At 36.5% G+C, this 12,228-nt stretch overlaps 1 protein-coding gene across 6 annotated transcripts in view; it reads left to right on the top strand.

Annotated features, from left to right (window-relative positions):
• The window catches only part of DYM (dymeclin), a 208,459-nt gene that overhangs the window by 19,839 nt on the left and 176,392 nt on the right, over positions 1-12,228 (top strand). For 3 of the 6 annotated variants that reach the window (XM_057378439.1, XM_057378436.1, XM_057378437.1), the window contains 5 exons: positions 2,015-2,067; positions 2,720-2,813; positions 3,792-3,928; positions 10,285-10,357; positions 10,636-10,740. In XM_057378439.1, the coding sequence (XP_057234422.1) occupies positions 2,015-2,067; positions 2,720-2,813; positions 3,792-3,928; positions 10,285-10,357; positions 10,636-10,740 (462 nt within the window). The remainder of the gene's footprint in view (positions 1-2,014; positions 2,068-2,719; positions 2,814-3,791; positions 3,929-10,284; positions 10,358-10,635; positions 10,741-12,228) is intronic. The other 3 variants (XM_057378441.1, XM_057378440.1, XM_057378438.1) reach the window with 2 other exon arrangements.

Genomic DNA, 12,228 nt, shown 5'->3' with positions numbered 1-12,228 from the left:
AGACCTAGAAAACTGTGTTGTCCGTAGTTGCTGGTGGTGCATTCTTGCTCAATACCATTTGTTTTTAATTACTCTACATGTTTGTAGTTCTGGAACAAGAGAGCACCTTTGAGACCAAGTCTAATGTTTTTTAAGTATATATCAAAGTGTAAGTTTGTTCTTTCTGAATCTTGTGTTTCAAAGCAGTTTGTGACAGAATGAATACTGGTAACTGRTATCAGAACAAGCCTATCTGCATAATCTAAAGTTGTCTTAAGATATTCAGCTGTTGATGAAGAGCTGTCTCAGCTGTCAGCTCACTACACAGTAAATTRGTCTGATATACAGGAAGAATTGCAGGCATCTTGAAACTTAATTTGTTTGGTGTGTCTATCTTGAATAGCTTCCTGWTGAAGGGTTTTAAAAAATTCTTTTGGCTGCTCTCTCTGCAATATCTTCTAGACCTTTTGAATTGGGGCACAGCTCAAACTCCACACCTTCTGAGAGCATGGCTCCACAGAGTGTTCAGCACTGGAGCTAGTTTAGCAGCTTCCCWCACAGCACCACTGATAATCTCAGGTTGACCCAACAGCATGCTGTAAACTGGTTTGCCATGTAAATTTAAAAAAACCCACAGGACTTTGAAAAAAGGAGAGGACTTACGGCTGCAAACCTTGAATTTTTTTGACTGTCCTTTGATTTGYTGAACTTCAAAAGTCCCTGAAGGTCAGGCTGTATGTTAATTCAGTCTGTATAGAGGCTCTACCATCTCTTCCRAAACACTGAGCAGTAGGAGCCTTTAGTGATATGACAAGAGGTGATGGCTTTAAACTAGAAGAGAGTAGGCTCAGACTAGATAGAAGGAAGAAATTTTAACGGTGATGGAACAGGGTGCCCTATAGTTATTAATACTCATATTGCTCAGTGTGGCATTGGACACAGTATCTAATTATTTGTCTTGTTTTCCCATCTGTTAAGGGTGTTTTTGAGGATCAGTTGCCCTGCACTGTAGGTCAGAGGTATGCATTTGACGCAGCTGGTGTTTACTTTCAGTGGTTGCTGTCAGGTTTTGCTTTAGTGCTTTATTGTTCTTTTCAGATGATGTTTTTCTGAGGCRTATCACCAGGCAATTAATGAAGTTATGAACAATTTGCTGTATCTGATGTGATTGTTGCACTAGTACAATAACATTAGTTAATAGGAAAGAGCTSCTAAGCTTGAGGTTAAATGTCAGATTGTGGTTTCTTTTATTGTGGTTTTTAAAAATACATAATTTCATGTGAAATTTCTTGTAAAAAAGTTCAAGTTAATTCTCTAGGCTGCTGTTCTGTTTGTATTTTCAGTAACACTAGGCTGAGCATGGCAATACTGAAACCACAAAGGTAGTAATAATAMAAATACACARAATCTTTTAGGCTGGAAAAGCTCACCAAGACCATTGAGTCCAACCATTCCCTAGCACTGTCCAGGCCATCACTGACCCAYGTGCCCAAGTGCCACATCCAGATGASTTTTAAATCTCTCCAGGGATGGAGACTCCATCCCTGGCCTGGGCAGCTGTGCCAGGGCTGAACAACCCCTTCCATGAAGGTATTTTCCTTGATATCCAACCTGAGCCTTCCCCGCCTCAGCTTGAGGCCGTTTCCTCTCATACTGTCCCTTGTTCCCTGGGAGAAGATGCTGACATAATTTTACTTTGATGAACAATTCACTTTTGAATATTAGTTACCTGTTTTACATTTGCTGTACTTCAAATGAATATTGCACTGTGATGATGGAGTATTGGAATGAGTTGTCCAGAGACCTTGTGGGGATACTCAAAAGCCACCTGGTGGTGGGTGTGTTGGACTGCTGGCTCTAGGGGACCCTGCTTGAGCAGGGAGTTTGGACAAACTAATGGTTGCGAACTAGTGGGTGATTAAAATTAAATGCTTCATAGACAGATTTTATTACTGCTTCGTAATGAATTTTCTCTTCCAGTACAGGAACCCAATTGCTTGTGTAACCATTTTTATTTTCTTTTCCTCTTACCTAGTGCTGACTTAAAGCTCTTGGAAGAAGCCACAATCTCAGTCTGCAAGTCTTTAGGTAAGAAGTTGTGCCATCTTTTTTCCACATGCTTTACCAGAAAAACTGAGAAAGAGCATCCCTGTGCACAGTCATGCCTTTAGCATTCTGTTTGTGTGTTGCACTAATAAGGTCAAAGGAGTGTAGAGTGTGTTTTTGTGCATCCCAAACCTTTAAAAGCTTCCTCTGTTACCTGCTTTACAGAACTCAATATGATTGAATGGTCTAAAACAAATAAATCCATCCCTACTCTGTCTTTTCCCCTCTGCCCTCTAAGCTGATCAGTAAGGAAAAAGAATCAGAKGATGATAGGAATGGATGATATGAATGTGATCAATGGTGTGGCATCAATGTAAAAGGTGGTTGTGAAGACCTGTCCCATTTTCCGACAATAGTCTGTTGACAAGTCTGGAAAAGGAAGCAGTATGAATATCCCACATTTGGGATATTTTAAATCTAGGTTGAGTAGTATTCAGAGAACAATTATGGAATAGTAAATCATGTGCTGAAGAATCTTAAAAGAAGAATGTCTGTACAGAAAAACAAGACATACTGTCTTTTATTTAGAAATAGATAAGACATTGAAATGTGTTTTTTGTCTTTTCAAAGTTTGAACTAGATAGTGTCAACTTAACACATGCTATATAACTGTGTCTTATTTTTCCTCATCTAGTTGAGAAGAATCCTCGAACAGGAAACCTTGGATCRTTGATTAAAGTCTTTCTTTCTAGAACCAAAGAGTTAAAAATCTCAGCAGAATGTCAGAAGTAAGTTCCCAAAAAAGATCTGTGTGTGCTATTTAATTTTTTTAATGTTCCTTTTGTTGCTAGCTCTTGAATTTTTTTCTCTGCTAATATAATCACAGACCAARCCTTAAAATTATTGTTTGAAACAGAACAAATGTTTAGTACTTCTCCAAACACAGAAATTTAGTATAATAAGTAAATAAATTGCTGGGGGARAAGACATTTATGTGTTAGATGAACACATTTGTGTGTAAATGGTGTAAGTTATGGGTACTACTGGCTTAGGGCTGTTTAAAAAAAGAGGTTTTTGCTTGCATCTAAAGAAAGAAGATACTTGTGCCCAGATAGCTCTTGCTTTTAATMTTTTTTTAAACTCTATCTTTTAATCCAAAGATACCTTGAAAGTACAGCTTCAGGTTATAGTTGACTGTGCTGTGCATGGGCTTCCCAGCACCTGCTTCCTGGGACTCGAAAAAATTGAATGATGCCATATTTCCCTTTCATTCAGAAGGCTTGGAAAATATTTGTGTGTTCTGCATAGGAAAATCCTGCAGTGTGGTGCTTATGAAGTCCATAAATGCCTATGAAAGGTATTTGCTTGGGAAAAGGGCTAGGGTTCAGGGTGCCAGGTAGCTTTCTGGTCTGAATCTGGTGGAAATTTTCAAATGTCAGAGTGCCTTGAGTCCATACCATCTAGAAACCTTTAGAAGTTTGCTGTACTGTTTGGTGAGTTCCTCAAAGAGTGGTACTTTGTCAGCTGTGGTGTTTTTAATGGTACAAACATACTTAGGGTTAAGATGTTTTCTACACTACTTTTAAGTACATTCCTACTGTGTTTTCTGTAGCATCAGCTGCAAAYTCCCTGCTTAAACACCTGGGCCTTTCCTTGCTTCGACTGTAGGAACTTTGTCCACTCTGGCATTTATTTTCTTGTGGTTTTTGATGCATGTCTGCTGGTAAGGCATTACTGATACTTGTTTGTTTCTGCTTCTTTTCTAGCCACCTCTTTATCTGGCAGGCTCACAATGCACTGTTCATTATTTGCTGTTTGCTGAAAGTATTCATCAGTCGAATGTCAGAAGAGGAGCTGCAACTTCATTTTACTTATGAAGAGAAAGCAGGACCAAGCTCATATGGTGCGTACACACTAGTGTTATGAAACAAACATCACATGGGAAACTAAAATGTCCTGATGTTTGTAGGTGTGGGACAAAGAGATGGCTTAGTGTTGGGCTTAGTGAAGTCAGGTTAATGGTTGTACTTGATCTTAATKGTCTTTTCCCTCGGTTGCTTTAGGGTCTAAATAATTCTATGAGTCTGTGTTTTGTTTAGACTGAGAATCCCAGACTTCATTTTAAAACGAGAAATTAAGTACTAGAGAGTTAGGTTTAGCTTAATTTAAAAGCAGGTGTTCAGATGTGGTGCTGTAGACCTACCTGAGCTTTAGTGATTTTCATACAGTTTGAAAGGCAGTAATGGTCCTGTTTAGAGGAACAGAATGGAATTGGAGTGAAGCTGACCACGTACTAACACTGTAACATTGATATTGCAATTTAATGCATCTTTTTACATACTTTTAATAAACCAATAGTGGTCACAGAGTGGAATTAATGCAATTGGTAAGGATCTAGTGAGGGAAAGTAACAGTACTATAGTTAGAATTGAAAAGACAAGTGCTAAAATTTAATTTGTGGTCAATAGCTTATACTGGAAAGAGTACAGGAAAAGTCAAGGAATTTAGACAGAATGTACTAAAATAGGYTCATGTCCAGGAAATGTAGTATGTATTACATGAGATGGAAGATGGCAGGAGAGATGCTGAAGGARTAAGCTGTTGTCTTTGGATAAGAATAGTGCAAATGCATTCAAAGTCAGTTATGTTACAGCAAAATGTCTCAACACTGTCACAAATCTTTGTGTAGCACTGTRTCAAGGTGCTCTGACAGAGTGCATGATGGATGATGCTGCCCACAGGAGCCTTGATTTCCTTTGCTTTGGTGTAAATCAKGGAATCATTTTGGTYGGAAAAGCMSTCTAAGRTCATCAAGTCAGACAGCTAACCCAGCACTGCCAAGCCCAAGTCGCAGTRCTGTGCASTTGATAGTTRCGTGATACTTWYTGCATAAAGCTTTAAAATTTTCAAAGTGCTATAGCAGTGTGAGTGGATGGTGTGAGGACAACCAAAAGTGTCTGACTGTGGATTTCCTCCAACAAGGACACATGTTGAGGACACTGARTCGCTGCATGCTCATTGAGCAGTGAAAATTGTTCATTAAAATCTGTTTTAACTCTTTGGTGCCTGCCATTACTGGGGAAATCAAGATTCTGGTGCTAAAGGATTATGTTGAAATGTTTTTTCAACAGTGGGATGGGTGCAAAAGCTGAGACTTTTGTCAGGTGCAGCCCCTGCGTTCTTTGTTCCTTGAAACTGGGAGTTCTTGCAGTGTAGTATGAAAAGTGATTCTTGTCACCAGAGTAGACCCATATTTATACCATGTCTAGTAGTACTTGAATGTAATTCACAATGACATTTATTAGCAATAATTTTGTGTATATTGATGGCAAATGTACTTAGCAATTACTGCTGAGCAGATTGTTCATGGGATGTTGTTGATTAGGAAGGTAATTGTGTGGTCTGCTGGTGAGGCAGGAAATGAGCTGCTCCTTGGCTCTTTGGGTTTCCAGTTGGGGATGGTTCTGGTGAACTGTCTCAGGCTATTGTGGTTCCTAACATGCTGAAGTTACACAGCCATTTGGTTTGATCCCTAAAAATCCTCTGTTTTAAATATCTACAGAATGTGGTAGTAAGGCAAATGCCTTCCTGTACATCTGATGCTCAGCTATAGGAAAGTAGTGAAGTATCAATAATGAATTGTAGTTAACTGTGGTTGTGTTAGGGCCTATTAAAAGTAAACTGAAGAAAATGAAGTGGTTTGTTGTTTGTATTTTTATAGTTTAGTGTAGCTTTCTTGAATTTTTGCTTTTTATTTTTTGGAAAGTAGACATTCTTATTATTTATATGTTATTATAGATTGGTATATATTTATTTATTATAATATTAATATTCCTACATSCCTATTATTTTTACATAAATATAGTAGTTATTTTATGGAGGTTTTACTGTTTACTATTTTTACTCCTTTTTAATTTAAAAATAAAGTTTTTAGTCATCCTTATGTTTTTCATTTACCAAATCTTGACATTATTTATAATTCTTCAGTTGTGAGCATGATCAAGCAAGCCTTACAAAAGACATTAAATGACTTATATGATGTAAATAAAATACCCATATTTTAAAAGGCTGTGCTACACTGTCTAAATTTTCAAGTTTTTGTATTTCTGTACTGCTCTTGTGAGTAGTTGTTGGAAAGAACAGTACAACCACTCAACAACAAAACCAGCCTCTCTCCCCTGTGATCCATTTTCATATGCTTTGTTCAATCTCTTAGCCTTCTGAGAAAAGGTTACTGTTCTTTTCAGGATCATCTTACAACTCCTTTGGAAATCACTCTGTGGTGGTGTTTGTTTCCCTATGAGCTTTTATCCTTCTGGTTGGATGATATATTCTGGTGCCATGTTCTCTGATTGAAGTGCAGCTCCTGGAAGCTCAGAGCACACTACGGCAGTGTCAGGAGGTTGGGGTGCTCACACTGCAGTCAGGCACTGCATCAGCGCCTGCTCCGGTTATTTGGTGTGTCAGGGAGAAGTGTGTAATCTGTGAGAGTCTTGTGCATGGAAAAAATCGCYGTCACTGCTACTCAGAAATACATACTGTACATGACATAGCCACTGTTTTTTTAGGTGGCATTTTTTACAACTGCCTTATCTGGAAGAATTTTCCTTCCAGGTTTTGCAGTTCATATGCTTTCATTTTTTCTGAATGTTCAATTCCTGCTTTTTCCTGCTAAACTGTATTGAGGCTCAGAAGAAAGCTGAATTGTGCAATTRTGCTTTTTGTCATAAAATGGGATTTTTTTTTGAGGTTTGATTGCATGGGTGTACTTCAGGCTAATGAAGAAATTGCACTGGATTGAGTCCCTTCTAACAGCACTGTTTATTGATTTTCTTAAAGAGAAGGCATACCATTAATAGAATTATATTCTTTTTGACAAGTTGCAGATGATTCTTTAGATAAGAAGTGTAGTCTTTGCYTCTTCATCCATAATTGGGAATTTGGTTATAATTTTGGAGAATATTGCACAATTTTGATTGCAGGAAAATCCAATACATGGGTTGAGAGACTCAACCCATGTATTTTACAATTCAGCTGAAAGATACCTGATATCAATAAATCCAAAGCTGTAGTCAGCATTTGCTCAGCTGGAGTTAGTCTCACTAACACCAATCATTCACCTTTCCACTGTCTGTATCCCATAATTTCTGCAGTCTTTTACTGTATTGTGTTTCAAAGGTGTAAGAGAGCACATACGGAGTGTTGTGCTTTAAATCAGACCATCGATTCATTTAACCTGTTCCCTAAGCTGTAGTAGAAAGCTTTATTTATCATCTGTAGAGAAGTTTTTAACACAAGGCTACTAAAGGCTGTTCTTGACATAATAAAGCAAMTATGAGGACACAAAGGAGGGAATAAATAACACGACTTTTACTGCAGGCCTTAAACGATTTCACAAGTGTTCATCTATCACATAAAGGAAATGAGGGAAGGCTATTTATTTAGGTACTCATCATTAACACTCTTAAGTGGAAGTTGGAAGTTTTGAGAGTTCTTAGAGCTGAAGATCAAACCACAAAACCTAAGGAAGCTCTGTTTTGCAAGAAATTATTTATTTCATTACTTGTGTCAAGGTTCTGTAGAAGYGACTGGGCAGAAAAACAAGTAGCTGTTAAGATGAGTATTTACCTTGTAATTCCTGAATATCTTACTAATATTAAGAACATCCACCAGATTAGATCTTATCAAGGTAGTGGTTAGGTTTTTGAGAATATGGAGCTGGACTGGTTTTAGAAGTGAGGCTTCCTGGCACCTCTGTGTTCCTCTGGATGAGCCATTTTGCCTGKGTAGTGTGTGCTAATCCAGTGTCAGTCATGTGTATACCTTAAAAAAATTAAAAACAAAATAAAAGGTGTGTAAGTATATATGTGTGAATATATGTCTGTGTGTCTGTCAGTCTATCTATATATCTGTTTGTCTGTCTATCTATCTATCTATCTATCTATCTATCTATCTATCTATCTATCTATCTATCTATCTATCTATCTATCTATCTATCTATCTATCTATCTCAAGCCCCAAACAAACACACCCCATCAAAAGGTCAAAATCTTACCAGATTGATTGCAAAATTAAATAATCCACATGTTTGAGATTTAAATACAGGTGATAACAAATGGTACTTCAGCATAACTGGACATTTAAAACATGTGTGTTTGCAGTCAYTTCTGCAGTGAAGTTTGGAAGATGCATTTATGATTCCTCTCCCTGCTATAATTTTATCTGGACAGGTTCACCCTGTACTTATTTTCTCCAAGGCTTTACAGGTCTTTGATCCAAGTATGTGATCTATTAATGTGAATGAGTGTTGTGTGTATTGTCTTTATCCTGCTATTGAAAGAGGCATTGTTTGTGAAAACACAGAGTGTTCTGTGTTTATAGCTCTCTCTCACGTTATAGATTTGGCTTGCATCCTCYTCATTGTCTTGGCAAGATGAAAATTAAACAAGAATGTGTGTGCCCCCATTGGGAAAAGGATACATTAATTATTGTAGCTGAATGACATTGATTACAGCAATTAAGAGCTTTTAAAAAAAATTAAATAACATCTTTCATTCTACGTGACTGTGTTAACTCAGTGTTTTTTCTTTATTTTGAATATTGTCTTGAGGAAAAAGCTTTCTTTCATATTCAAATAACCTTATTCTCTCTTATGATGAGTTGTGCATTTAGTATGGTGGAAGAAATGATGTTTTAAAAATGAACTCACGTAACTTTTTTATCCTTTTTTTTCTCACTTTCCTCTGTTAGGAGAAAAAAATTGGTACCTGTTGGGAACTACTAGCAGTCTTGCTTTATAAGGATTTTCTAGATYCAGAAAGCCTTAGGAAAATGTCATATTCAAGTTACTTTAGAGTATAGTATCTGTGTTCTGTTACTGGCTGTGGTTTCTCTCCCAGGTTAAATACTCTTGAGCAGTTYTTGGTTTTTACTAACAGGAGCTGCATTGTGTTACTCATGGGGGATTCTATATAAAGGAAACCACGTTTCCGTGATAAAAAAACTGATTTCCTCTAGAATGTGCTGTTCACTAGGTGACAATTTTTAATGTGTTTTTAATAAACTGATTGTGGAAAGAAATAATTTTGCTTTATAGAGAATATTCCCCCCGGTGTGCTTCTTAGAATTGAGTTCTGGGCTCAAGAACAAACTTGGGTTAAGCAGAGTAACACTGCTGTAACCTGGCTATAATGCTGTGTTTATGGCAGGACTTACTTATTTGAAAATACAAAATAAACAGACATTTGGGTAATTATTGTGCTGCAATGCTGTAATGCAGGGGACCAGCTATTCCTGCTCTTAAGCCATTCAGCACTGTAAARCCCTCAACTTTCTTATGATGCTGTAGGTTTCTCATCATAATTTTATTTTTGAAAGCAGAATAAATCCTAATAAGTCAAGAGATTTATCTTCTGGATTTTTTTTTTATATTATAAGAGAATTTCAAATGTTTTAATAAGCTTTTGCCTCAGTAAGTCTTACAGGACTTTTGTCCCAGTTGTTTTTTGAAATAGTTGATGTAAAATACCACCAGTTTTATTGCTTAGAATAAGTTGCATGCTTTTAAATAACTTTGGCTCATTCCATGCATTTTATCATACTGTGTGTGACTAGAGAATGATTTTGGTTCCTTTAAAAAGCACCAACTTGTCATTGAAATGTGTAAAACCTCTTCAAGAAATAAATATATATTAATGCAAAAATTTTATGTGTATTACTCAAGAGCAGCAGTGATGTGCTCAATAGCTGCATTCTTTTGACATAGAATATTGCTTACTGTATGTTATACAAATGAAGTTATCTCTGATTATTCATTGCTTGGATTTAAAATCAGAGTGGGAAAATACGTGAAATGCAGGGAATTTTGAGAGGAGGCTTAACTGTGGACCTGTGAGAAGTGTCCAGTGATTACTTCAACTGTTAGTAATAASACTGTTTAATATGACCTTCTGTAAGTAGTAAAGTAAGGCTTGATGCTCTAAATATTAGCATATTCCCACAATGCCAACATCTCATTTAATTCATGCAGTTATTATTAGTTATTGTTTTATGTAAAAAATGGAAGTCATCACTGTTTTCTCTGTTGATAATCTCAAGTGCTTCCTATTTCAGGAAAAAAGTCCTATCTCTTTCAACAGATAGAACTTCTGATGTTTGTTTCTTAATTAAGATACAGATCATCTGCATTTGTGTGTTTGAATCTTTGCCTTGTTTTGGTATTTGAAAACCCAGAAATCTTTTGATATTTTTCTTTTTTAGGAGCTGAGTGTGAAGACCTCATAGAAGAGCTGCTGTGTTGCCTCATTCAGCTCATTGTTGAAATTCCCCTCTTGTAAGTAAGCTTTTTTTTTTTTTTTTNTTTTTTTTTTTTTTTTTTTTTTTTGTTCTTTTTAGTTTCTTTTTATAAACTGAGCACTTGAGAGAATATGAAACTTGTGGTAATGAGTTGATGTTTAAATACCTGTACTTGAATGTTCCATGTGATGGAGCAGTACAGATAATGATAAGCTGCTGCCAGTGCCAGCCCTAAATATTCTGTTGGAAGAAGTACATGATGAACGTTTCACACCCAGTTCAAACCATCAACAGAAGTTATTCCGTTTGTTTCAGGTACCCCTGTCAGCACACAGACAGTAACTGGTGGAAATGGTTGTGCTCATGGTACAGGGGAAGGTACAGTGGAGGTGTCACTTCAGCTCTGGGGTATGCAGTAAGGTGAAAACTAAAGTTCTTCTGCAGTTCTGTGGGGGTTTAAATTGCAAAAACAAATAATTTTGTGCTATTTAATACTGATTTCTAAAATTCCAGTGAATTGATGTCTGAAGAAGGGAGAAGAKAAATGAATAAGTGGGGTGTTTCTGTAGATCTCCAGATTTGTTTGCATGGCTTTTCTTTCATGCATCTGTTGCATTTGAGAGATGTTTGTTCCCCACTTTGTTGAGATATGTGTCATGAAACATACTGCAGTGTTTTGTGTAGGAGAACATGCTTTGTTCTTTGGAAAGAAAAGTATTCTTTCACTTTTGTGGAAGTGTTCTGATGAGTTTTAACTTCTTTTTTTTCCCCATGATAAACTTAAGTAGAGTTAGCAGTGTCTTYAGTGTTAAATTGCATTGTTATCTGTGCCTAAGATGTAGCTTCCCAATTGAAGCACCACARTTTTGGAAGAGCTTGAGATTGTCTGTTTTAGCGTAGCACAAAGCTCTGTTATTTTGTAGCTTGGGATTGTTCTTTTCTCTGGAAAACTGACAAAGATGCAATATTTTTTGAAACATTGCTGTCATTAAATACAGCTCTGCCAACGTTAATGTGAGGGATTTGTGTAGGTAGAGTGTAATGAATTACTGGTGTGATTCAGAGTGTCATTCCACAGAGCTTGTCAGGACTTCCTGGAACAGATACACGCTTTGTTTGGAGCAGATTAGAGGAAGTACAAAGGGCTGAGAGTACTATGATATACGAGCAAGTTAATAAATCCTGCAGCATTTTATTTTTCTTTCTTGGAAGTACCAGTGTGTGTATGTGTAGTCCATTATCCTTTATTCGGCTTTTCTGGTAGAAGAAAATACACCAGCATGACTGTTCTTCACCCATTTCAACAACTGAATCTGTAGGCATCTGTTTCTGTGTGGATGTGGTTGCTGAGAATGGAAGCAGCTGCTGAAAGCACTTAGTTTACTATAAAATCTAGTGATAAAATAGCTTATTTTAAAAAAAAATAAAGCCTCTCCATAATTTTAATATTCAGCTGTATCAAAATTTACTTTTTGTTAGAGAGAGATACTGAAGATTTTTGTTTCATGGGTTTTTTTTTTTTGTCAAGTAAGTTTTTCTTAGCTAAATTTCTCCTGAAATAGCATGCTGCTAATTTCTTGTAAGATACTAACACTTATAAAAATTGTATTAGTGTCCTGTTTATCGCTAGTATATGTTTAACAATGTGATAATGCCTTAAATAAGATTTTTTGCCATGTCATCGAAGCGGGAAGTAGTTGGGGAAAAGGATGTATGGGAAAACTTGCTTTCTTTAATACACAGTCCAACTATGTTTGTCATAAGGGTGTTATAAGGTATTATTTTACTATTAAATTTGTTCAGGAGAATAATTAGGGTTGTTTTCATAGTRAGTTTACTTTTTGGTTACTTCCCTCTCCTTGATTATATATCAGCACAGATTCTTTCCCTATTTTGTTTCAAGGGAGT

The sequence above is a fragment of the Malurus melanocephalus genome, unplaced genomic scaffold (genome assembly GCF_030028575.1).
Source record: "Malurus melanocephalus ecotype Western Australia unplaced genomic scaffold, MMel_1.1 scaffold_359, whole genome shotgun sequence".
Taxonomy (NCBI): domain Eukaryota; kingdom Metazoa; phylum Chordata; class Aves; order Passeriformes; family Maluridae; genus Malurus; species Malurus melanocephalus.
Note: the sequence above shows the minus strand (reverse complement) of the source record. Positions and strands in the feature narration are given on the sequence as shown.